This window comes from Mchenga conophoros, linkage group LG5 (assembly GCF_057382185.1).
Source record: "Mchenga conophoros isolate Kocher_MC1m ecotype Shallow Benthic linkage group LG5, M_conophoros_male_GT1.1, whole genome shotgun sequence".
Classification (NCBI taxonomy): domain Eukaryota; kingdom Metazoa; phylum Chordata; class Actinopteri; order Cichliformes; family Cichlidae; genus Mchenga; species Mchenga conophoros.
This window is the reverse complement of record NC_140530.1, coordinates 23796144-23822580: the sequence shown is the minus strand read 5'-3', so window position 1 is coordinate 23822580 and position 26437 is coordinate 23796144. Positions and strand designations below refer to the sequence as shown.

The 26437-nt window shown below is 40.8% G+C and overlaps 1 protein-coding gene across 2 annotated transcripts in view; it reads right to left on the bottom strand.

Annotated features, from left to right (window-relative positions):
- The window catches only part of kaznb (kazrin, periplakin interacting protein b), a 133113-nt gene extending 109994 nt beyond the window's left edge, over positions 1-23119 (bottom strand). For both annotated transcript variants that reach the window (XM_085274377.1, XM_085274378.1), the window contains exon 1: positions 23025-23119. In XM_085274377.1, the coding sequence (XP_085130503.1) occupies positions 23025-23100 (76 nt within the window). In that variant the 5' untranslated portion in view covers positions 23101-23119. The remainder of the gene's footprint in view (positions 1-23024) is intronic.
- Between the last annotated feature and the right edge of the window lie 3318 nt (positions 23120-26437).

The following is a 26437-nucleotide window of genomic DNA, read 5'->3' as shown; positions in this document are numbered from 1 at the left end:
CAGCGAGACTCTCAGGCATTCTGGATTGATTACGAATCATTTAACATAATCCCTGAGTAAACACGGATATACAGGCACAAATTACTTTTCGATCCTCTGTCCTGTTTCATTGGTTTCATCAAGTGTCGAAGCGAGAGGGCTAAGACTACTTTTGTGTGTTTTGTTTGAGGAAACTGACCTGCTTGAATGTCCGCGTGTTACCTGTTTTTGCTCACATAAGGAGTTTTGGAAGGGACACATGTCCCATGCATCCCCACTGAAATTTACACCTGCACATCACCAACAGGTACATTATATTCATTCATCCACAGTTTCTCTCATCACTGCAGGAGAAGCAACTGCAGCTGTGCTCACAGCCAGCAGCTGGATACCATCTGAGATCAGCCTCTTAATGTGGGTAATAGGTACTAAATGCACCATGTAAACTGTCACATCATCTCTCCTTTACAGATACCTGCTTATCTATATTATAACTGCACTAGACCAACACACCAGATGTTCATTTAGGCTAAACGTAAAATTAACCATATCATTTTAATTCCAAAGTCTGAGTATTAACTTGAATGGGTTGAGAACTGTGCAGGACATTTAATCCTTTTAACATGTAACACATTTTAACATCCAAAGCTTTGTGTTTGAAAGTAATTCGTCACTAGATACACATGAATTCAAACAAGAGCATCATATTTAATATTTTACAGGAAATCCTTTTACCTTCACACACTTCAGCTCTTTGATGTCATGATGTTTTTCTGCCTTTGCTCTTTTTTTCAGCTAGTAGGACATCATTCTTCCTCAAAACAGCTTTTTTGGGGCTTGGCATTGATTAGCACCTTGATTTGAAATTTTTATGAAGAAATAATCTTTTGTTTTGTCGACTGGCAAACATTTCTATTGACAGTGCTGTGAAAAAGTATTTTCCCTCTAGATCATAGGTGTCAAACTCTGGCCCGCGGGCCAAATTTGGCCCGCAGCCTAATTACATTTGGCCCGCGAAGCCATACCAAATTATTATTGGAGCAGGCCTACTGGTATTATACAGCTAATATATATATTGTTTAGAATTAAGCTTTGCTTGTTCCATATTCAGTTTTTCAGCAAAACTTGTTTGAGTCCATAAGAAAAGATTCATTCTTATATTTAAAGGAAGATTTGTTTTTTCAATAAATATTAACGTTAGCCCGCGACTTTGTTCCAGTTTTGAATTTTGGCCCACTGTGTATTTGAGTTTGACACCCCTGCTCTAGATCATTAAGCAAATTTTGATAATAGACAAGGATAACCATAATAAATACAAAATGGAAAATGTTTTTATGTTTTTAAATACAGTTTTAAAATGATGACTTTGTGAAAAAAAGCAAGCCAAACCTACTTGGCCCTATGCAGAAAAAAATTTTTGACTCGCGCAGTCACTGCAGATTGTAGGCCTGTGCTCATTGGTCCACGTGCTGACATTAGGCTATTTGCTTTTTGGGCAAGCCTTTGACACACCAATGAACCGCTAACATTGAATCAACACAGAGAAACACTGGCAAACCTTTGATATCGCTGATGAGGCGAAAGCCCAATTTGAAACCTTTTAATCAAGGAACCATATATTACATTTAATACTTCAATGTCAATAAAAAGCATGTAATCCAGAGTTAGTGATTTCCAATTTTTTATGCTGGGCAGAGAATTAATTTACACTAGTTTATTTACAGTCTTAGGGCAAGTGTCTGTCATTTTGGGCAAATTTGTGAAAATGGTAGATTTGCTATGGAGCGTCACCAGGGAAATCACATGGGTTCTGTATTTTATTATCATTGGTTTTAGTACTATTATTATTATTATTATTATTAGTTGTTGTTGTTGTTTTTGTTACATTCCCACAGAACTGAAACCCTAAAGAATGAGGAAAAACTGCTGGATCAGGCAGAATGCCAGCTGTCTCTTCCCTGTCCACGTCACGTCCCTCATTTCTGCATCTCACTCTCATCTCCACAGTTCCTGCAGCGCAGGAGTCACGTTTGGCTCGTTTAGATAGTGAGCTGCATCTAATGCAATCAGATCTGGATGAAGATAAAGAGTAAATTTAATAAGCTCCAGAAAAAAAAATTTGCCTTGTCTATTGTTGATATGCTGTATCCTGTTTTACTGTAGTTCAAATGCATCATAACTGGTGGTTGATGAACAAACTTATATATGTGGAAAAAAGAAGATCTGAATAGTATTTGTATTGCTAATAAGTCTCACGATGAAAGGCCTTTAGTGTTTGACACTAATAGCATAAACATCTAATAAAATTAATATAGTGTATGATCTAATAACACGAGAAGGAGTGGCAGTTCTTTGATTTGTTTACTTTTTCACAGTTAAAATTGTTAAAAAGTAGATGCACAACAAGGCTCCACCTTTGGCATCAACATCAACAACAGGGAGGCTGTAGCCCCATCACAGCAGGAGCATATCCTTTTTACCTGTTTAGGGAGAATCATGGACACCAGTTAACTTCTGATGGGCAGAACAGGCAAATAGCAAACGGTTTCCCTGATCCTGAAACATTTTTGGAGCTGAGGATATTTGGTAAATGGACTGATTGTTATACAGCACTGTTCTACTCTACTAGAGCACTCAGAGCACTCAAAGTGCTTTCTATCTAACACATTCAGATGAAGGCATTAAAGAGCAACTTGGGGTTCAGTATCTTGCAAAAGTATACTTTGACATGCAAATGTAGCAGCCAGGAATCAAAACACCAAAGTGCTGATTATTAGATTACCTGCTTTAGGTCCTGGGTGTGAAATCTATACCCCTCTATGATTCTGAAAGATGGATACATTCATCAACAGCAGCCTGCACAAGATCCTGCATATCCAGCAGCTAGAGAAGATCACCAAAGAGGAACAAGAACAAAGCAGAAACAAATAGCCACAATGATCCTGAGAAGAAAGTGGAGTTTTAGTAGCCACGATCTTGGGAAGTATACTAATGAAATCAGGTCTTGACTTGGAATCCACAGGGAACGAGCAACAGGAGAAAGCTCAGGAACACCACATCTCTCAGGAGAAACAAGAGATCTGGAGAAGACTGCTCAGTAGCCTATTGAAGCTTGTTTCCACGGATGAAAAAACAAAACAAAAACAAACTAGCATCCATAAGTTAAAATCTTGAGTTATTTTTTCAAAATTTAGTAACTTAGTAAATCATAATTATTTTCCCAATTTTTAAGTTATTTCCTTGGACGTTTGTATTAGGAAGTCAAACATTTGAGATACCTAACTCAAAATTCTAAAATAATAACCTGAAATTTTGACTCATGGATGGGTAAAAAAACAAAAAATCCATGGCTGAAGCAAGCTTCCATAGCTCGGAGTGGGGTGGGCTGGCAGGGAGAAATCAACGGCCTGTCCTCTTCATGGGGTAAAGAGGCACAGGAGACGTGACTGAGTTTCGTGCCCATGAGGTCTTTAACTCGCTTCAGTTCTTGGAGTTTGAGGAGGCTTTGGAGAGGAACTTTAAATTCGCCTCAAGGTATTCATAGCAAGCTGTGACTCAAGATGGGAAAACAGTACTTAGCTTAGTCGTTGCACAGCCAGGGAAGAACACTGTAGGCTCAGAGTTTGTATAATCTCAGGCGGTGAATTGTCAGGCAGTTTGAGAAGCTAATGAACCTGACCATCAGGTTGTTGGTGGAAGAAGCAAAGTCTGAAGACGTGCCCACTACCCAGGCAGCGTTCCTGAAGGCAGTACAGACACTAGAGGCTGACTGTGATGCTGGCTCCCGTTTTCAAAAAGGGAGATTACTCGTTATAAAGTTGTCTGTGTTTGAAAACTCTGGTTTCTCTGCCTTTTTCAAGATAAAATGGTTCTGTTCATTTCACCAACGTGACCTTCAAGGTGCACCGATGTGTATTTAAGCTGAATGTGTACACAGCCAGGATGAGGATTTGAGTGTACGATTTGCAGTAGATGTCTGTCTCTTGGCTGAGAGAAGAGTTGCCGCCCCAAGAGAAGGAGTATCGAGATTGGAAAATAAGTGGAAAATGAGATGGAAAGTTGTCAACAGTAATGTGGGCATTGTACCAGATTGTTGTGGTGGAGAGAGAGCGGTACTATTAATTGATGAATCCTAAAAAGGGCTGCAGGTGTACATGTGAGTGTGAGTGTCTGCCTGTTTCTGTGTGAGCCGTGTGATGCACCTCGACAACCTCTCCAGAGTGTGCCCAGCCCTTTGTCCACTGTTAACAGGGATACTGTAGGCTCCAGAGGCCCTATGACCCTAACTGGATAAGTATTTAATGGACAAAGGACAGCTGAGGCTGATGGGAATGTACTGCAATTCGTTTTGCAAGCATTTAGTCATAAATGACTCGTTACATCAGCTTTCTCTAAATAAAGGAAACACACATCACAACCTGTAAATATTAAGCTTAGAGATGTATGCAGAGATGCAAGTGTTAATTCCCAATGCTCGCATAATTCAATCATGTGCAAATCTGCAAACTGCTACTGGGGCTGCTAATGAAATAAACACATCCTCACTCAAATAGGTTCTTAATTTTCCTCTCTGCTATTCCGAGCATTAAACAAATGAAAACTGGTACAGGTAAGACAGTAAAGACAGTAGACAGTAAAAAAAAAAAAAAAAAAAAAAAAAATGACAAAGGATGAACTGAAGCTCTGCCATCACGTAATGTCGCATACTGCTGTTTCTGATGTCATTTAGAAAAAAAAAAAAAAAAAAAAAAAAAAAAAAGACAGTAAAGATCTCAAGGGCAGCCTGAAGGAAAACATCTTCACAATGAAGCCTCAAGGGTAGAAAGGTTTCCAGCGTTCCCTGTAGATTCCCCACACTGCACTAAGAAGCACAAATCCTTCCCTGGAAACTAGAAACTGGTATTTTTATAACTTAGAGTAGTTTTGTTGGTCAAATTAAGCATTCAGCTGCTTCCAGAGTCTGTTTACAGATCTCCTTCAGTTTATTCTTAGCAGGGCATACTCATTAACTCCAAGACAGGCACACATAAATCAAATGACCATCAGAGTACAAAATGCCAAACACTGCAAGGAAGTGAATACTGTAATCACCTCTTAAGACCGCCTACAGTAGCTTATGAGAAATAAGAGGCTGAACCCTATTCTCCATACATGTTAAAGCAGAGTATTTGGCTAAAGGTATTAGGTCAATGAAACAATGCAGCAATGTCTTAATGTAGCATTAAAATCTGTGAGAGCTGCCTCATTTCAAGTTATACTGAAGGTGTTTGGTTGAGGTGAAGGGTCTGTGCAGGAAGCACCAGTCCTTGAACCAGGACGTGGTTCATGTTTAGATGGGAAAAATGTCCTCAGTTGTTTCAATGAATTTATACAATAATCTTATTGCAATAATGCTGTCAGAAAAGAGCAATTTTTAGCAAAACAGACTGAGGAAAAAATCCAGCAATATCAAAATAGTGTAAGCAGAAGCAAGAGCAAAAATGACATTTCAGACCGGGAACCATAATATGAGTCCTGATTCCAGCCTTTTTTTTTTTTGGTGTGTGTGTCATTCAATCCCTGCGTCGTTCTCCTCTCATTTACTGTCCTGTCTCTGCTGTCTGCTCTTTAATTAAGGCATAAAAATGTCAGCATTAAGGTAATTTTCTCAGACTTCCAAAGCTGGCTCCAAAACCACATAAGACTCAATAAAATTTAAAGGCTGAGAATCATGCAGAGTAAACTGGCCTCGAGAGTTTCCTTACAAGAGAAATGAATGGTAAATGGCCTGCATTTGTATAGCGCTTTTCTAGTCCCTAAGGACCCCAAAGCGCTTCACACTACATTCAGTCATTCACCCATTCACACACACATTCACACACTGGCGATGGCAAGCTACGTTGTAGCCACAGCTGCCCTGGGGCGCACTGACAGAGGCGAGGCTGCCGGACACTGGCGCCACCGTGCCCTCTGACCACCACCAGTAGGCAAACATGGGGTTAGTATCTTGCCCAAGGATATTTGGCATGCAGCCAGGAGGCAGCCTGGGATCGAACCACCGACCTTCTGATTAGTGGCTGATCTGCTCTGCCACCTGAGCTACAGCCACCCCACACCTGAAGACCCAAACCTGAAAATAAATCAAAAACTGGAGATACAGGAATGTCATGCTGGGCTAAACTGGGAAGATTAGTTCAGATGGCTTCTCACAGAAATCTTAAACCCTTTAGATTATAATGCAATGCCCAATTTGCATATCTGAAAAGACCAGCAACTGGCTAACAGATCAAACACGTCTGAAAACTTGGGATATTGTAAAAGCTTCAGTCCCGATCATCTGCCAGAGTATCTTCCGAAGCAGCTGTGCACTCAGGAATAGTCAGGTGAGGTAAAGAAAAAATAAAAACCTCTCCAACTCTTTAAGAAATCTGAATGCCACTGTGATGACTGCTTCTACATTTGAGGACGAGGCTCTAGTGTGGAAGCCGAAACTGCAGGAGGGATTTCTTTTTGCCCACAGCAACATTGCCACCACCTGGCGGCTTTGACGCATGCTGCAAAAAGTAGGACGAAAACCTGCCTCAGCTGTCTCACTGACAGTGACCTGTGAGCATTTTCTTTTTTTCTTATTCTTCTTGTAAAAGTGAAGTGTTTAAAAACACTCACGAGACGCTCAAACAAGGTCATGAAGTTATCCCGGCGATACAAATCCCAAACTAAAAAGCCTCAAATGTCAAATGATTTATTAAAGCCATTTTTTTTGCCTTTAATCTGCACATATTAGACTATGTATTAAGCACGTATTAGAAAAAAAGGTTATTTCTGATCTCACCACTGATGCATAATTAAAATATGGTGCTTAGTTTAATTATACAGAAAGCTCGCTATGTTGTGGAAAAAACGGGTAAAGGGCCCTCCGCTGACTTTTGCATAACTTTGATCAGTGTGCCACCTAGTGAGGAGTACAACAGACCAGCACTGAGCAATGTGGGTTTCTCTTTTCTTCCTTTGAGTCAAAGACTTTAGTAAAACAAACCTCAGCGGGAGTGTCAAGCCATCGGATGAACATAAAAGCCTCAGATGGCCCTTTGATAATCTGCCTCAGGCCACCTCTTCAACACCTCATGAAACCACTCGGAGGATCGTGGCTCTCATTCAAATCCTTCCACTTGGGAACTCACACACGCGGGGGTCACACACAGGTAATTAATTTACAGATAACGAACGGTGCTCACTAAAATCTGGTAAACGGTCTCTGTTATGGTGAAGAGAACAAGTAGCTATGAGCTTATGTGTGTTCTCAAGTTGGGGGTTAAAGATGAATTGGTTTCGGCATCCTTAATAAGGCAAAAGCAGCAGAGAAAGAGAGTGAAATCTTGTATAAATAGTGTATAAATTAAAGCGCTTCTCTTATATAATACACTTTGTTGTTGCGCAGTGCACTCCAGGTGGTTCTGTGTTTTGATTTATTTTATCAGTGCACCTACTTCACTGCACTGTGCCTCTTCTAGTTGTACATCGGCTGGAAACTTCATACCCAAAATCACTCAAGCACATGTCGTTTTCAGCTGTGTAGGTGGAGAAAAATGGCATAAGAGACCGTCGCAGCAGCAGCAGCGGAGGCACAGCAGCTGCAGAGAACAACAAAAGCACACTTTAAACCAATAAATCACTGCATCTGCATTGTGATTGTTGTTGGAGAAACTTTTCCCTCTTTGCAAGACAGGTCTCAGTGTGAACCTCGTCAGTAATGTTTTGGTAGCTGAAAAAGTTCCCCAGCTGTGCTGCGAGTATCACAACACAATGCGGCAGGAGCTAGAAAGACACCACACAAAATGGACCCGGGAAAGCAAGGTGAGTCACTTTGAAACTGCTGCTTTCAGTAGAAAGTTTCCAAGCAAGAAAACAAGCTTAAGGAGAAACTTTGAAGATGCAACTGGCAGACAGAAGAGAAGAAACTCTTGCATCGGCTGAGATATGGAGGGGAAATCGGGATCCTCTCGTCTTTTTACAGTCGGGGTAAACATTGCTTGTTAGAGCAGACCTGTGAGAGCTCAAACATGACATTTCAAAATCCAAAGCTGCACGCAGGAGTACTTTCGAAAAGCTGGAGCTACAGGCAGCACCAGTGACAAGGCTGCCTCCAATTAGGACTGTTTGTGAGAAAGTGTCTGAACCCGTCTCGCAGGGCAGATGAAAGTGGGTCAGAGCCACATATCTTTGTGGCACTGCACAATGGCAGGTAGCACACACAACTCACCAACTTGAAGTACGACAGATGGGGATTAAATATCTGAACTCGGAATTTGCTCTTACATGGGGGTGACAGTTCTGAATCCATTATCGGTATCAGCCACTTTGATGCTCAAAATTCAATTTCAAAACAGGTTTCTATTAGGAGATGAGCCACTCTGACTGTAGACTGCAGGTAATACTGCTATCATTCATTAACGCGTTTCAGCGCACGTAAACAACTCGGAGAGTTCAAAGGCACATAAGCTCAACATTTTTACCAAGTTAGACATTCCTGTGTGGGGAAAACTGTTGCCAGCACATCTCGTGGGCTTTTTCACTTCCCTCTCACATCAAAAAACGTGTACGTTCTGCATATTCACATGGCTGCTACTCGTGAGCTTGGAGAGGAGAGAGCTGAGCGCTGTTTAATGATGCTGAGCACATCTGTGGAGGACAGCTTGACCGAAATGACATCAGAATTGTGGTGCAGAAACCATTTGACATAATTGCTGATCCATAACTAAGAGGAAGCCTCTGATTCCTAATATGTGTTCAGCATCTCTGATCTTGCCTCTGTCCATATGTTTGGTAGCAAGAAGAGGGACAAAGTAAGTGGTTTAAACAAACTGATCTTAAGAGACTGTGCTATAAAGGTCACGTTGGGTTGCATTTTTGCATTTGCAAGTCCTGTTTTAAGATATCACTGCAGTGTTCATTGTCTTTGGTTTACATGTGCAGTTTTAGTTTTCTAGACATACTAGTACTGTGTAAACGTCTTGAGTCACCACTCATTTCTTTATATTTTCCTTTCAAAGACCCAGACACTCTTGTAGGTTTCTAAAGTGGTCTTAAGGAACAGTTCTCCATCCTTTCTGAAGGTCTTTCAGAGTTTTTCTTTGGACATTGGCTACTTTTTCATTCATTTTCAGTGCAGTACTTGTACCTGACTGTTTTCTGAATAATTCTTTTGTTTGTTTAGCCACTTGACACTGACCTATGAATCATTCAAGCATAAAAAAGGCACCTAACTCAAGGTATGAACCAGTATTGTGTCTACGTATAATTTAAATTTTAATTGTAATTTTGCACCAAAAAGGTGATTCCAAAGAGTTAATACTTGGCATATCTTTCCAATGTGTGCAATGTGTCGTTAAACATTTTGGTGAAACAGAACAAGAGCACAAAAGAAGATGTGGCAAAGCTGAAAAACTATCTGCAGCACATGAACAGTATCTGAAAGAAACGGGGGAAAAATCCAGGGAAGACCTGATGAAGGATCTGTGAGTGGCAGTGGATCCATCTAGCGTTCACTGAAGCTTCATCAGACATGATCTCAGTTTAAGGGCGGCTGTCAAGAAGCCATTCTTAACGAAGGAAAACAGGGCTGAGGTACGCCCCATTACACAAGAACTCAACTGAAAGTCTGTGGCAACGGGTCTTATGGAGTGATGATAGTAGTTTTTTTCAAATAGTTTTTTCATAGCATGAACACAGGAGGTACAACAGTGAGTTGTCAGCCAGTAGTGTTGCAGATTTTTAAAAATTGATGGACCTATGAATGCAGAAAGGTACCATCAGTTTTAATACCATCTGGAAAGTGTCTGATTGGCAAGAGCTTCATTTTTCATCATGACAATATCCCAAATTCACTGCCAATGCAGTAAAAGCATACCTGGACATAAAAACACAAAATCGAATACTATCAGTCATGAATCGGCCTCACCAGAGCCCTGACTTCAACATAACTGAAGAAGAGTGGGATCATCCAAAAGGCATTCCAAAGAAGAACACTGTGCCTAATTCCTATTATTCCAGCTAAATAAGAAGGGTGACTAAAGATTGTTTCCCCTTTGCATATGAATAAATATCTCAGAATTAAGAAAACGTGCTATCAAGAATTGAACGCCAAAGCTGCAACTACTAATCAAATAAGTAATTAGTCTATTGACAGCCTAACGTTCACATCTGAAATGGCTATAAAAGTCAAAGATTTTTGGTGGCTAACAAAGGTCAAAGGTGAAGCCTGTGGAGTGGTGTTATTTTCCCCACTGGATGTCACAGTGGTGAGGAATCACAGATGCACTGTGATACCACAAATGTTTACATGATCACACATAATTTTTTAAATTTTTACCAGTGTTTTTTGAATGATTTACCTTCACTTCTCTGCTTCAATCTGAGAAAGATACAAGTTAGAACGGACAGCTCTGCAGAGTCATGCAGAAATCACCCAGGACCTTTATAAGAAGATTACGTGTCTTACGTGGCCGGCTAATGTAGCACAGGCCACATGTGTGACTCTCACAGACATTAAGACATATTATCCAGGGGCATCTGTAGAAAGCAGGCACTGAGCCTGATATCACTGTGGTGGCGGACACGGAGACGCGCTATTCGACAAACGTGCACACACTCTCCATTTCACAGCCGTCATGTAAACTCTGTCCCACAGTGTAATGGTGTTTCACAATGAGAGCTGCTTATCGCGAGCTCTGCAAAAGTGAACCCGACTCCTTTCTTTGAGCCACACTTTGTAGACATCTTAAGAAACTGTTGGCATTGAAAATGCTGCTCCTTCCTAAATTGGTGGCAAATCACATGTACAGTGGAGCGTCTCAGCTCAGGAGAATATCGGATTAACAAGGCATAGGCGCCAATGGTTCTTCTCATTAGTGTTTACAGTGTCAAAACATCACTGAACCCTCTGAAAGTTACCAAAAAGTGCTACTTTTTCTCAGCGGTGACGACAGAAACTAAAGCCTCTTTTTAGTAGAGAAAAGCTCCCAGATGTTGCATGTTGTAAATTTCTGATCACATGCCGGGAGCGAATCCAGTGAAAACTGTCTTTAGCACAGATATACATGCAGTATGCAGTGTCACTCCCATCCTTTAATGGCGTGCCCTGCATGTTAAAGAGAGGAACCCGGGAGAATCGGCTATATTTCATCACCACAGGTGCGCCTGCACTAACTAGTGATGCATATTTATACAGACTCAGAGCACACCAGATTCTTCTTTTGGCCGACGGTGCTGTGAGTGCCGGGGAGTGGGAAGCCTAAATGGAAAAGGTTAGTATTTGCTGAGACGACCCCTGCCTGAACTCGCAACCTTTTCTTCTGTATACTGTGTATTTGTATGTAGAGGTGGGTGGATCGCTCCATATATTGATAATATTGATACAAATGCTGGTAATGGTATCAATAATAGGATCAATGCCTGGTTTCTAGCATCTAAGTTCAGTATATAACCCACTTATTTATTTTACTTTATTTTATTTTAGGAAATGTACACTATGAAAAATACCTTAACATTTTTGTGTTAATTGTCACGTCTATTTTATTTTTAGCCTATAACACATTTAAACAACAGAAGCTGACCCAAAGTGCTTTAGAGACAGCCACATCTACACTAAAGTTATCCAAAATACATATATATATGTACATATATTTATTAGTTTCAGATGTAGCCATTCTTGTATTTTGCTTGTTTACATTATTGTATTTTGCACAACTCTGTTGCTTGTGAAGCTCGCACACAAGAATTTCACTCACATGTGCTGTACCAATGTACCTGCACATGTGATGTGACAATAAAAGTGATTTGATTTGATTTGATACCAAGTTTCAAAATACATGAAAAACTGAAAGGTGTGTTTTTATTGTGTTAAATTGTTATTCTTAAGTAAAAAGCATAAATTGCAAATTGATGGTGGTGATGTCATGAATCATGACACGCTGGTCTCTCCTACACAAGCTGCCGTTATAGGTTAAAAGTATCAGTACTGGTAACGGTAACAATGACCCTGTATTTACTTACCATACCATACCAGCTTTATTTATAAAGCACTTTAACATAAAACCAGGGTTCACAAAGTGCTGTACATATACAAATAGCATAAGCCAAATAAAATAATATAAAATATTATAAAATAAGCATAAGCATAAGCCAAATAAAATAAAATAAAACATGTTAAAAAAAATTGAGTCAACCCCTTAAAGAGTGCCAAAGGCTTCAGCAAATAAATATGTTTTAAGAAGAGTTTAAAACTCAGAAAGAGATGAGCCCTGCCTAACATGCAAGGACAGATCATTCCACAACTTTGGAGCAGCTACAGCAAAAGCACAATCACCTCTAAATTTATACTTAGTTTAGTACTTCGTATCATTAGATGCCAAAATAGACTACGGCAGTAATTGTAGGTCCCTTGGGGGATTGATCAGGGCTCATCATAATTGCTTATGTCATGCATCAAATTTGCATTTCTTAGGTTTCTCACACACATTTCCACTCATGCACATCTTATGCCGCTGATCTTACTGATTTGCGCACATCATTAGTTTTGTATGTAAGTTTGCTTCATAAATTAAGCTGCTGAACAGTGTGCTCACCCTTTTGTTGTTGCCTTGTGACATTACTATCTTTCCGAGCTGTATCATAAATTATGAAACATTTCCAGCTGGGTTTTTATATCTGTCAAAGTGGCACTTTTCTTAATCTACACCCCCCCCCCTTTTTGTTTTGTTTTTTCCTTTTTGAAATACATACTTCTATATAAGTTTTCCATGTGAACATTGTGCTATAGCTGCTGTGCCACTGTGTCTCCTTCTCTTTCTGTTTCGTTGTCTTCTCTGTGGTGGATTATGACAAGATTATGAGATGAACACCGATGCTTTGGGAAGCAGCTCAGCGTTTGTGTAACTAAGGAGGAGAGGGGAAAAGAGGCCAGATGTAGTGGTTGTGCTGAGGCAGATATGCACATTCAGCACTCAGGCAGAGAGCTCAATGATGCAGAAACCACGGGAGGGACGTAAACGGCAAATCAGAAAATGCTCTCTAGGTGTACAAATATATTAATATCATTTTTCATCCGAGCAGTGCTGAGTGTTTTGTTGTTTTGTTTTTCTGTCCACCACTTGCAACTTCACTGTGTGTTTTTACCTTGTTTGGAACTTGAAAATCCATTTTGACAGATATGTGCAGCCACAACAGTTAAAAAAAGAAGAAAAAGGATGCACACAGTAATCATACAGATGCCAAAATGAGCAGGATTAGCTTCTCTGTGAAATCTGCTGTTGTTCATATCTTAAACACTCTCCTGGCACTTCAGTGTGTGCACACAGGAGATCGAGCAGTGACAAATTTAGCCGCTTTAAAGTGGTGGAGATGAGTAACTATTAAATCCAAGTGATGTGCTCGCTGAGCGCGCAGTATTCAGCTTATGTGCATCCACTTAAAATTTTGCAATAACCCCATGTTTCCTGTGAGGGCGTGTATGTGTTTTTGCAAGAGAGCAACAGGGAGAGACAGAGCAGATTAGGCAAAAGAGAGCAAGAGATGCATCAATTCAAAGTGTGAGAAATGACTAAAATCCTTACAAAATGAAACACTGTACAAACAGCAAAGCACTTTGTCCGGGAGACATGGAAACACAGGGGTTTGTGGTATTGCAGGAATAAATCGGTTTTGCTACAACCTGAAATAACAAAGCAACATCCAGGCTGGAACTAGTTTTGCTCTGGAAAGTGAAGCACTACCTTCTTTCTGAAAGGCATATAAAAGCCTGAGTTATACATAACTTTTTTTTTTTACTTTGGAAGTCAGTAATTGACAGAAAAAAATGTTACCTGTTTGCAGCTTTTTCCCTCCATTATTTTTTTTTACCAGTTTCTTCAGGCCTGAACTGCAAATCCAGACCATAGTTTGTGGCTAACTATAGTTTTAAACATTTAAAAGGGGATTATTACAACATGAATTTGAGAGTTTTGATATATTTTGCATGATTTGCATGTTCCTTCAGTGATAAACTCTGGTGACTTGGTATTACCAAACTACACTACATTCGCGGTAGGGTATATACACATCAGATGTCATGAAAAAAATAAATAAAATGAGATGAGTTTATTGCATTTTTCCATCAACCTTACACAGGTTTTGTAGACGCATGACAATTAAATTACATTTTAAATTTGTCCACGTTTGTCATAATCATGTGACTGGTCGTTACATGTTTAGTATACAGACTTCAAATAAAGATGGATATGGCAACCATAACATCACGCGGTGGTTTGTGAAGTCCCACTGTGAAGGCTTAAGCTTAGATTTATTGGTTTAGTATAACTGAAAACCTCAAAATGCTACATGCTCATACATTGGCCTCTCACAACCCGAACTCCAAAGAAGTTGGTTTGCTGTGTAAAATGTAAATAACAACAGAATGTAATGAGTTTCAAATTTCAAAGACACATAAGAGAAAACATAAGAAATGTTTAAACTGAGATATTTTACTATTTCATCAAAGATATTACCTCATTTTAACTTTGGTGGCACCAACACATCTTAAAGAAGCTGGGACAAAGGGAACAAAAGTAAGTGATAATAAAGAGAATCAGCTGGAGAAACATTTTGCACCTAATTAGGTTCATTGGCAGCAGGTCAGTAACATGATTGGGCATAAAAAGAGCCTCTTAACTAGACTTTTTTAGAAGTAGCTGAATTGGCCTTACACCAACCGAAAACATTTGGCCCATCATGAAAAGACATGCATAACAAAGAAGACCAGGACTGTTGAGAATCCTATATCAGACAAGAATGGCCAACATTTCCTCTCTCCCAAGTCCAGCAGCTGGTCTCCTCAATTCACAGACGTCTACAGCATGCTGTTCAAACAGGGGATGCCGCACAGCATTAGCATACCTGCTAAACATTAGCATCCTGTGTTGCTGCCAAGTACATACAGCACAACCTCAGAGGGCCTCAAGTATAAACTGATAATAAAAAGTAATAAAAGAATATAAAATGTTGCTGGTTGTTGCATTACAGTAAGACTATATGGCTCGGGAAAGTTCAGCATCTACTAATTACACCATCTCGAGCCAATGAGCAAACTCCCACCACTCAACACACACCGCATTAAGTGAACAGCCATTGGATTATTGATCACCCTGAGGCCAAGTCTGCAAATACAGATGCATGTGATTCCTGCTCTCCCAATGACCTAAGGAGCATTGTGCAGCTAAATTATGCACAACAGTGCAGTTCACAACACTGGACTACATATTTCAAACCTGGTTTGTAAAAATGAGTGAATCCCATCAACTAATAATTAACCTTTAATGAATTAGCAAGAGTGGTTGATCTGGAATGATCCAGCTGCTCTGGCCTGAGGCTCACTGTGATAGCAGATATACTGACCAAGAGATTAAGACACGTCCACTGGTCTTGGCTCTGCTGAGCTACTTAAATCCAATATAGGGATAAAAATAGGTAGGCAGATCTAAATTAGGCTTGTAATGACTCTGAGGAAGTGATTTTCAGTGCTGCTGGGGATATCCAGGGAGTTAAGTAGGATCAATAGAGTAAGTAAGAGTATATTAACAAGTGTGTAGGATGTATCACACAAATTTAGCAGCAGTGATTACATTGTTTGCATTGTTTAGGGTGTTTAATTCATCAGGAAAATGAAAAATAAGGCAATTTTGTATTTATCTTATCGGATTTACTGTTAGTTGTTTGTGATGTATGGTCAATGATGAACAAATCTGGCGTTTAGAGGAGGTCCCCTGACCTCTCTTAGCAAAGATAGGGGGATAAATCTCCACAATAGGAAGGATGAAGATATTCAGCTCTTGACATCTGTGGACCTACTCTGTGGACGACACTGCAGGCAACCTTGCACTGTGGCCGTCCTCACATCACTTTGGTCCAGTGGAGCAGAAAGGTGACTGAAACCACTTCATTGTGTCAGGACACAACATTCTGGCAAGGAGCAGAGCCTGAGCTTGTGGGGATTTATGCAAACGTAGCAATAGCACTCATGAGGCTTTTTCATTGCCACAAGCAATTTGAAGGAAAAAAGTAGGACAAGAATTATTTCCAGAAAAGTTGAGTTGCTCTGTAATTTATTCATATTTAATTTTAAAAAAAAGTGAAGAGAACATAACAAATGTTGAAAATGTTGAAAATGAAAGGTTTTATTGTTTTTTGAAAAATGTGTTCCCATTTCATGCAGGAAATATTGACAAAAAAGTTGGAAGAAGGGCAGCAAAAGACTGGAAAAGTTGTGTAGTGCTTAAAAAACACCAAGTGGCATAAACTCACACATAGTTGGCAAATAGTAAGACATTTTCAGAGGGTCTTTTTCTAAATATAAAATTGCAATGAATTTGGAGATTTCAGCTTCTGCAGTTCATAATTTTATTAAAACATTTGGAAAATCCTTCGGTGAGCAAGGCCAACAACAAATATTGAATAGTCGTGATCGTCGATCCCTGAGGCAGCACTTCATTAAAAATCGACAAGATTGCAAAGCAGAAATCACTGCATGAGCTCAGGAACACATTTCATAATTATTAAAAGTTCACTGCTTTATCTGCAAATGCATTACGCAGAAAACTTCCAGAAAACCTGTTACATTCTTTGGGACTGAGGTGAAGTGGAAAAACAGTACTGTATGGAAGACACAATCCTCCAGTCTAAAGAGGAAAGAACCATCCAGTGTACTGGTTTGCATGGTATGGATAACTTGCATATCTATGAAGGCCCCAGTAATGCTCAAGAATATATAAGCTGGCACCACATACACGATATTGCCAAAAGTATTTTCTGCTGTCACACGTAGTTGAAATTGAGTGACATCCCATTCCTAATCTATAGGAATATGATATATGATGTTTTTATGTTCTTCCAGAAGCACATTTGTGATCAGACACTGATGTTGGACGAGAAGGCCTGGCTCTGTCGGGTTGAGGGTGAGGACTCTTCTTCCACCTCAAACTCACTCATCCATGTCTTTATGGATCTTGCTTTGCGCACTGGTGCGCAGTCATGTTGGAACAAGAAGATACCATCCCAAAACCTTTCCCTCAAAGTTGGGATCATGAAATTGTCCAAAATGTCTTGGAAGCACAAACATTAAGCGTTCCTGTCACTGGAACTAATCGGCTGACGCCAACTCCTGAAAAACAACCCCACACCATAATTGCCCTCCACCAAACATTTGGTGAAATGCAGTCAAGCAAGTACGGACCTCCTAGAAACTGCCAAACCCAGACTGGTCAAACTGGAAACCCCTTCCCTGAAGCTCTCTATGCACTGTTCTTGAGGCCTGTAGTGGCCTGTAGTGGCTGACTACAGAAAATTTGCAACTCTGGCACTGAGCATCTTAGCATCTGCTCACCCTGCTCTGTGTCCTACCACTTTATGTCTGAATGGGTGTTATTCCCAATCGCTTCCACTTTTTATAATATCAATATAACAGCTGACTGCGGAATATTTAGCAGTGAGGAAAATTTCACGACTGGACTTGTAGCACAGTATCATGATGGAATCCAATGAGCTCGTGAGTGCAAGCCAGCAGTCAGTAGAAGCAGATATATATATATATATATATATATATATATATATATATATATATATATATATATATATATATATATATATATATATATATATATATATATATATATATATATATATATATATATATATATCCGTCTGTAGAGACTTCCAGATACAGACGGACAAAAATGGTGGTAGCTAACCAACCGGACATAGTGGTGGTAGACAAACAGAAGAAGACGGCCGTAGTGATCGATGTAGCGGTTCCGAATGACAGCAATATCAGGAAGAAGGAACACGAGAAGCTGGAGAAATACCAAGGGCTCAGAGAAGAGCTCGAGAGGATGTGGAGGGTGAAGGTAACGGTGGTCCCCGTGGTAATCGGAGCACTAGGTGCGGTGACTCCCAAGATAGGCGAGTGGCTCCAGCAGATCCCGGGAACAACATCGGAGATCTCTGTCCAGAAGAGCGCAGTCCTGGGAACAGCTAAGATACTGCGCAGGACCCTCAAGCTCCCAGGCCTCTGGTAGAGGACCCGAGCTTGAAGGATAAACCGCCCGCAGGGGCGTGCTGGGTGTATATATATATACCTCACATATACATTTGTGTGTGTGTGTGTGTGTGTGTGTGTGTGTGTGTGTGTGTGTGTGTGTGTGTGTGTGTGTGTGTGTGTGTAATACCATGGGTGTGTAGTAAAACAGTCCACCTCTGATCACCCACTGAAAATATCTGGATATATCTGTATCAGATAGATATATATTCAGATAGAATATAAAAAATACAACAAAGGTGGCCCTGAATAGTCTTGATGCATGTTCAGTCATGCAGGTAGGGACATCCCAGTGAGTTGATTCTGGTCATGGGGATGTAACATTTCAGTTGGAAAAACATTGCATCACTCATCCAAGGGGAGACTGAGAAAGTCACTTGGATGAGTGATGAAATATTTCTACTGAAACGTAACATCCCCATGACCAGAATTGAATTTCTGAGATGCTCTGAATTGTTAATTTACCAAAATCTTATATCACCCAAGAATGAAAATCTGTTTCACTTTCCAAACTAGGCCGACTGATTTCTCCAGTTCCCAGATGCAAAGGCATTTAATGGCGAGTGTTACTACAAGAAGAAATGATGCAACACGGTGGTAAACCTGCTCCTGTCATTTTTAAATGTCTTGTTGCTAATTCGATCGATTCAGAATCCACCAGTAGTTTTTATAAAATAATCAAATAAGCTTCGATGTCAAAGGTTTAATGTGCCATTTTCAGGCAAAAATGGGGTTTAAACAATTCGCCGATTGCTGCGTTAGCTTTTTAATTCCCCACCGTGTCCACAACTTTGGAAGCAATGTTGTAAAAGCAAAAATGGGGGGGAGGGAAAGGAGAGTGAAAAGGCAACACAAATAGGTTAAGAATGTAGTGAATAATGCATGCAGCTCTGAGAAACAGAGGCTTCACTTGTCATTTATTCAGGGAAAAGTTAACGCTCTACCTAGAAGCACAAGTGGAAAAAATGCTGTTGGAACAAAAGGACAGACTTGCTGCAGTTTTACATGTTGTCTGCACTTCACACTTCTGCTGATCTGCAGAGGAGGAGAGACTTTTATCTCATAATGACGCAAATTATAAAACACCTAATTTTACAATCCTGCTGTACTTGTATACTAACAGCTCTTGTTCGTCATCCAAAAAGTGTTTTCTCACTGGATGTCATTTTATCTTTTTTTTCTATGAAAAAAATCACTATGCATTTAACCAAATCCAGCTCATTACAACACAAGACAACAGCCTGCAACTGTGATTTGCATAACTGTTAGATTAGTCTCTAATCTAATCTGTAATTATACCCACACTGACAGTTAACCCATTCATTGAAGCCCAATCAAGTAGAACTGGATAGTGGAAACACATCATACCAAACTCGTGAGACTTCTCATGGTCAAACAAAATGAGCTGAGTGAAACTGAGACAGGAAACAAAGAAAGAAGAAGAAAGAAGATATTTCTGGGTGTGTGTGGCGTCTGTTCAGGTCACAGTATTAAAATAACATCAACTAGAAAGAGAATATGGCTCACGCTATGAGAGATTAGCTGATTTTTGAGGTGAAAAGAAGCAAATATAGCCTGTATAGCAGATGTTAAAGATCGTCCTTTCTTCAAATATTTGTGCCTTCATTTAAGAAAAATAGTACATGATGAGAACACCCTGTGTAACATGTTGAGATGTAACCACAAATTTTTAGCGATGTTCAAGTAGGGATGTGTGAGAGCTGTTAAAAGTCTGCTTGCAGCAAAGGGAAAACCTAGGGAAGCTTGTTATAAATGCTGACAACTTTGCACTCCACCATTTCGTGTGTATAAGGTGACCTCTGACATCACAAAACCTGAAGCTTCAAAATGCCTGACGTCAAAGTGACTACATCCATCTTTTGTAATATTTATGAAACTGCATGATATTTATCAGGAAAATGTGTTGCTATGTCACTGCAATGTGCTTCTAATTGTTTCCAACCCCATAATTATTAATCGGCATCTTCATCTTTTCTCTCTGAGCAAACCTTTGGTGATCGTCGCCACAGTTTTAATTAAAATTGTCCACAAAAGTTGCTTCCAAATAATTTTGCTTTACAGATTTCCGCATTTGATTTCCGTGATGAGGATGTAGGTAGCATTTCCCTCTCTGATGTTTGTGCATCAACCCTGCACAGTGGAATGATACAACGACGTTGCTGCGTCAGCTAAACCTTCGTACAGCTGCTTCACACTCACGGGTGGCTTCTATTTTCTGCCCAGCAGACGTGAAGTCTTCTTGTTCTTTCAAATCCACATTGTGACTTTCACATGCATTAATGGCATTTCAGGCAGTGGAAATTGCAGGCTGGAGGCACTTTGATATCTTTTTTATAGCCTTTATAGCCAGTGGCCGCCGAGAAGCTGCATTTTTATATGGAAAGGTTGCTGAGCGTTTCTGGGCTTTTCAGGTTTACAGAGTGTTTATGAGCTCTTATCTGAAAGTATCTAATGCCAAATCTTGACCTGCCTTACGAATCTTAATGATTCAAAGTTTTAAGATGCTCAAAAACTTAACACTATCCCTCCAAATGATGAAATATCCCATCGATCAGTGTTTCCACATTGTGTGATAGTGTTAAAAATCTGAATTTCTCGTCTTTCTTTATATATTCATAGTGAAGTGGTTTACACATTTAACTAGCAAGTCACAGATCTCCGTTAAATCCCGGGAGGTGACACAAATCCCTTTGGGGTTGCATCAGGAAGGGCATCGAACATAAGAAAAATAATAATCTGCCAAAACAAACAGGTGGTGCTACCTGCTGTGGCGGACCTTTGTTAATAAGCAGACAAAAGTAACTATTCATGGAGAGGTCTTGAATGATTAGTAATTCACGAGTCACTAGTAAATTGTTAATAGTGAAGTAATATTTGAGAAAAAAGTACATCAAAAACATTTCATCTTTTTAAATCTTTGCATGCCAGCCAGTGTATGCGAAGGCTTTGGCAGATTACATGCTAATAAATTGACTTTCTACATGATAAAAAGGCTGAGATCCACCGCCATGTGCTACAACACAATATAATCTGCTATTTATCATTCAATTTTTCCACTGTGTATGCTGATGATGAAAGGAAATACTGAATTTTATTGTGAAGGCTTGCCTTGCCTTGCTGCCATCCATGATCCAATGTGATAAGCACTGACACACCCTCTCCTTGTTTACATCCTTTTATACTGAGATGCCCTCCAGATAATCTACTGATTCAGGGCTATGAAGCATTTGTATTCTGCATACATTTGCATCTGCATACACATGTAGCTGTCATTATATGTTGGACTTATCCGGCGTTTTGTGCACACTGTTTGCACACTAATCCAGTGCATTCTCTGCTTGCCATAAAAACCTGAAACCAGAGAGACGACCAGCAGCTCAGCAGTTCTTAAAGACACTCATTTAGTGAAGATGCTTTCAGCCTCCTGCCTGTCTGAAGCAAAATATTAATCAAAACCCTGCAACCCCTTCACCAGTAATATGCTCTTATCAACGCAAGCCCGTGGATGCATTCAAACAAATTGCATTATTTATAAAAGAGTGCTCTCGTGTAAAGACAACTACAATTCACTGCACCACATCTGCATATCTATCTTCCCAAATAACTCCATGATTCAAAAATCCCAGCAGATGAACTCCTGCAACACAGCCTTGCTAAGTAACACGTGTCAAGAAGCATGAATTTTACAGCACAGGGAAATGACTGATGTCTTTCCATTATTAGCTCCACTAAGTGCTGTCTTAGCTGCGCTCGTGTTAATAACACTTGCTTTGAAACTCTAATCAGACGCCCCTCTCTGCAGGTGGTAATGACGAGAAACAAAGGCATTTAAAATTGATGTGACAAACCCGATACGTAGTATAAAGGCACATCTGTTTTGAAATCCGCCCGGGCTCTCCTCATTATCCTTCATAACACCGTGTGAAGAATCGCTATGCATTTAAGGCCGAGCGAAGGCATCAAAGGCGTTGACTAAGTTCTCGCTGCATGACTCCATGAGGAGAAATACCAGGCCAGTTATGGGAGGATGCAGCTGACACTTTGATTGTGGAGACAAGTCGATCTCTGTTCTATTTTTCCTCTTGGGGGAAATATGTATTCTGACCATGTTCGTTGCATAATAAGATATTACTTGAGCATGCTTTATAAGCAGCGCTCCAAGGTTGTGTTCGGTGTGTCTGCACCCCTGAAAATCTTGATAGATTCCCTTTTTAATAATTTAGCTATCAGTCTGAACTATGAGAGCTCCTCAAATAGTGTCTCACCCTGACAAATTCAGTTTCAATCATACTGTGAATAACACTGTGCTGCAAAGTATGCATTCAGATCTGCTACTTAAGACTGCAGAAATTACTAAAAACATACAGAAATATTAACCAGCACACCTGGTCTGTAAAGAAAGCTGTCAGTTTCCAGTTTCTCTTTGTGTTCAAGTACCTCTAAAGCGCTCTTTTAGCAAAGTGTAACTCCCAACACAGCTGAGCCACAGTCCCGGGTTAATCCCGCATGCTGTCCAAAAAGCTTTTGAAGCCACCTCCTTATAACACAAGTGCTGCACAAGTTAATCCTGCTGCTCAGAAACTTGGGCAGCACCACAATGACAGTCATACAGTTTGTCAAGGATGAAAAAAAAGGAAAAATATAAGATTGCTTCTTTCCTTTAACATCACCGTAACGTGTGAAAAGATAACCCAGTTTTGTTTTCCTGTCATCTCTTTGAAAACTCTCTGCTTTGTGCATGATTTAAGCCGTGATAATGCAATCTCATTGATGCGCCTCCAAGGCTCAGATGAATTAAAACAGCAGTAAGACTCAGGATGCGATTGTGTGGAATTGCTGAGGGTGGATGTAAGGCATGCATGTGATTAAAGATTTTTTTTTTGGGGGGGGGGGGGGGGCGGGATATGGAGAGAGTGAAACTCACTGGCTTGCATGAGCTGTCCCTGGCGTCCAAACACCTGGGAGAAAGTGGCATGGCTGCAGGTGAGGGTGTCCTCCATGGCTGTCCCACTGACACACGCTGCTGAGGAGAAAGAGAGTGGGGGGAGAGAATGGGGAAAGGGAAGGTCAGCATCACTGCGTCACATTCAGATGGAAAAAAGAAGGAAAATGAATGAGGAGAACAAGAGACAAGGGCTTGCCTTCAGTTGGAGCAGCTGCTGACTGATCTCTGGTGGTGACTGCTCTTCTCTGGACCCGTCCTGTGTTGTTGCTGCTGCTGCTGCTGCTGCTGCTGAGGAGCAAAATGCAGCCCCTCGCTGCTCGCACCAAAATGAGCAGAACTGCTCGCCGCACAGATAATAATGGGAGGGGGGGAGTGTATGTGTGTGTGTGCCTGCCTGCCTGCCAGCCTGCTTGTCAGCATGTAAGTCTTCGCGCACGAGAGAAAGTTCTGTGAATGTGTGCATGTGGGGCGAGAGAGCGATTTCAGGGTGGTAAAGCAGGTAACGCAGAGCTGTAGGCACACTTGCTCTGCCAGCACTCTGATCTTGTGCTTCGTCTGTACGGGCTGACAGTCCTCTGCGGCTCCAGACAGGCTGGATAGAAGAGAGGGGTGGTGAGGGGTGAGTGCAGCTTCTACATCAGGTAAAAGTCAATCCTCCCTCTTCCCCTCTCACTCTCAGCTTAAGTAGATGGCAGCATCTGTCCTCTGGGCATAGGACAGGACCGTTGTTTTCTGATCTGCGTGAGTGTGCCCCCTTTTCACTCCTCCTACCCCTCCTCTCCTCTCTTCTCTACAGCCCTCATTTGCTGCGCCTCAGCAGTAACATTTCTCCTGTTCTCTCTCACATGTCTTACTAACTCTCCACCCCGCCCCATGCAAATCCCCTCGATCCATCTTAAAGCTCGGGCCGCTGCTGGGAAACAGATTCTAGCAAACTCGAGTGCTTCATCTTCCCCCGGTGCTGAGGGAGAAGAAAGAAAAAAAAAAGGAGGATGAGAAAGTGGAGAGGTTGTATAAAAAGCGAAAAGTAGGGCTGGTACAGTTTCCAGAGGCTTCATCTTGAAAAGGAATTGGAGAAAACTGCTGAGTATAAAATAAAAATCAGCTCCTACTCTACCGAAAATGTAACTCCTGTAAACTTACACTTGCCTCGATGTGTAGTGCAGCAGCTCTGGTGGAGAAGTGAAAAATGAGGCTGTCTGAAATCTTCACGCCGCAGCAAAGGGCTAAATGAAGGTGTCGTAATAAATATTAACAACACCACAGGAACAAAATGAGCATATGTTACGAGATCTTAAAATACCCTCCCAGACCTTGGAGGCACAGTTGTATTGTACCCAGTGTGCAGCGGTTGGCATGGAGACCTCCACCACAGACGAGACCAGCACAGTGGTTCCAGCACATTATCGCACTCAGGCCATTTTTGCAATGTCTAACCTCTCTGCAGCCTGTAAACCGGTGTTAAGCAGTCAATTTCCTCCCAGGTACAGGGAAAAAAAATCAACTTTGCCAGGAAGCAGCATTGTCATGGAGCCATGTCTCACGCCATTGCTCTGCAAGGAGAGCTCACCGGGGACCTGACCACAGCACTCACATCCTCACATCACATCCTCCTGTTTTGAAAGGAAATGACAGGAACCTCAGTAGACTGCAGTGGGCCGGTTTAAGCAGGTGCTTCTGCAAGTAAAAAAAAAGTAGAAGAAGAAGAAAATGTCCTGCACTGAAAGCCTGTAAGCAAGTGATAGTAAGTTTGTAGCTTGGAAAAGGGTTAGGTAGCTGCAAACAGCATGTGGGCGCGTGCAAACCCAACTAAAAATCTGCAAAATGCTGAGGTCAAAGTGAAGCCTGGCATTTCATAAACAGTGAGAATACGCCAGGCACGCCTTCACTTTCAAGTCAGAGAGACTAATGCCCTGCAGAATACATCTCCTCTCCACCTTCATCAGCTTTAATGCTATTCTCTTTGAACAGGAAATAGAGGCATAGTGAGGTTTTTTAGGAGGCTGTAAATCATTGTGTATGAGCAGCTGTCATTCCCTTCCACTATGTATCCTGTTACTGGCAATTTTCTTTCTCCTGGGGACAAATAAGTGTATATTTTATTTTAATCCAGTCTAATCCAGATTTTTAATGTTCAACTATATGTTGTGGTAGATAAAGAAGTAAACATCTCGCATTAGTGAAGCTTGATCTTATTACTTTAAAGCTATTTAATTTATTAAAACTCATTAGCTTTAAGATATCATTAATGAAAATAATTACCAGTTTACATGAACATTGAAATGATCAGAATATCGATCTGTCCACGCTCTGAGCCACAGATGTTTATTTTTAGCATTAATGTTTGCCTTACAGGAATCGCTTTGGCAAAGTTATTGCCCTCTGTGTGTGTGTGTGTGTGTGTACGTGCAATGGAAGTTTGCATCTTTTCATACTTTCAGTCTTATCTCTTTGACATTTTCAGCCGTGCTAGTGGTTCTGCGGTTTGCTCGCGTCAGCATGTTGTTCGATCCATCCGCCACGCTGGTCCAGGCTGAAATATTTGCACAGACGTTTATGCCTCCCTCAGGGGGAATCTCCGACTCTCCCACCATTAGGTCAAAATTTCAAACTCTTCCCAGCGCAACAATAACAACATTCCTACCACTGCACTGACAGCTGAATCGTAGCATGTCATGACACTCAGCTAAGACTGCAGAGCACAAAGACTTGTATATTTAAGCAAATCTTACACTTGCTTATCTCATAGCTACAAAAAAAAAAAGTCTGTCTTTTGATCAGCTGGAAGAGGGCTAACTTTTCATAACTTGACTCTGTTGCTCTCCATCGGCGTCTCCACACAAAAACATCTCCTCACAACTCCAGATTGTAGTTTTCACTGACAACAATATTTATCACGATGTGAACTGAAATATTGTATTTTATTTGATGCTGATGCCATTTCTTTATTTATTTGAAATTACATGCTTGTCCTGAATTGTATGCATGGTGTAATTGAGAGGTTGAGATGGGTAATCGCTCCACTCTTTAACATCTTAAATCTGCCTCTCTGGAATGTCGTAGTTTATTTTGTCAAGTCAGGCACAGTACTGCATGGAATTGCATTTTTATGAATAGGGCTGAAGCACCGTACACAGCAATCAAGAGAGAGTGCAGCGATATTTCACCCTGACAGCATGAGTATGGTGCGGCGCTCCTCCAAGTGCCCACCCCTCCACACACACACTCACATAAACTACATCCAGCCATAAAGTATACCATCATGGCACTGGGGCAAATAAACACGTCTCCACATCCCTCTGAATAAAGGGATGCAGCCTGTGGATCAAATCTAACAAACAGATTACATTTCATTTATAATCTCATCCATCAGGATGTCTTCTGTGAGGATC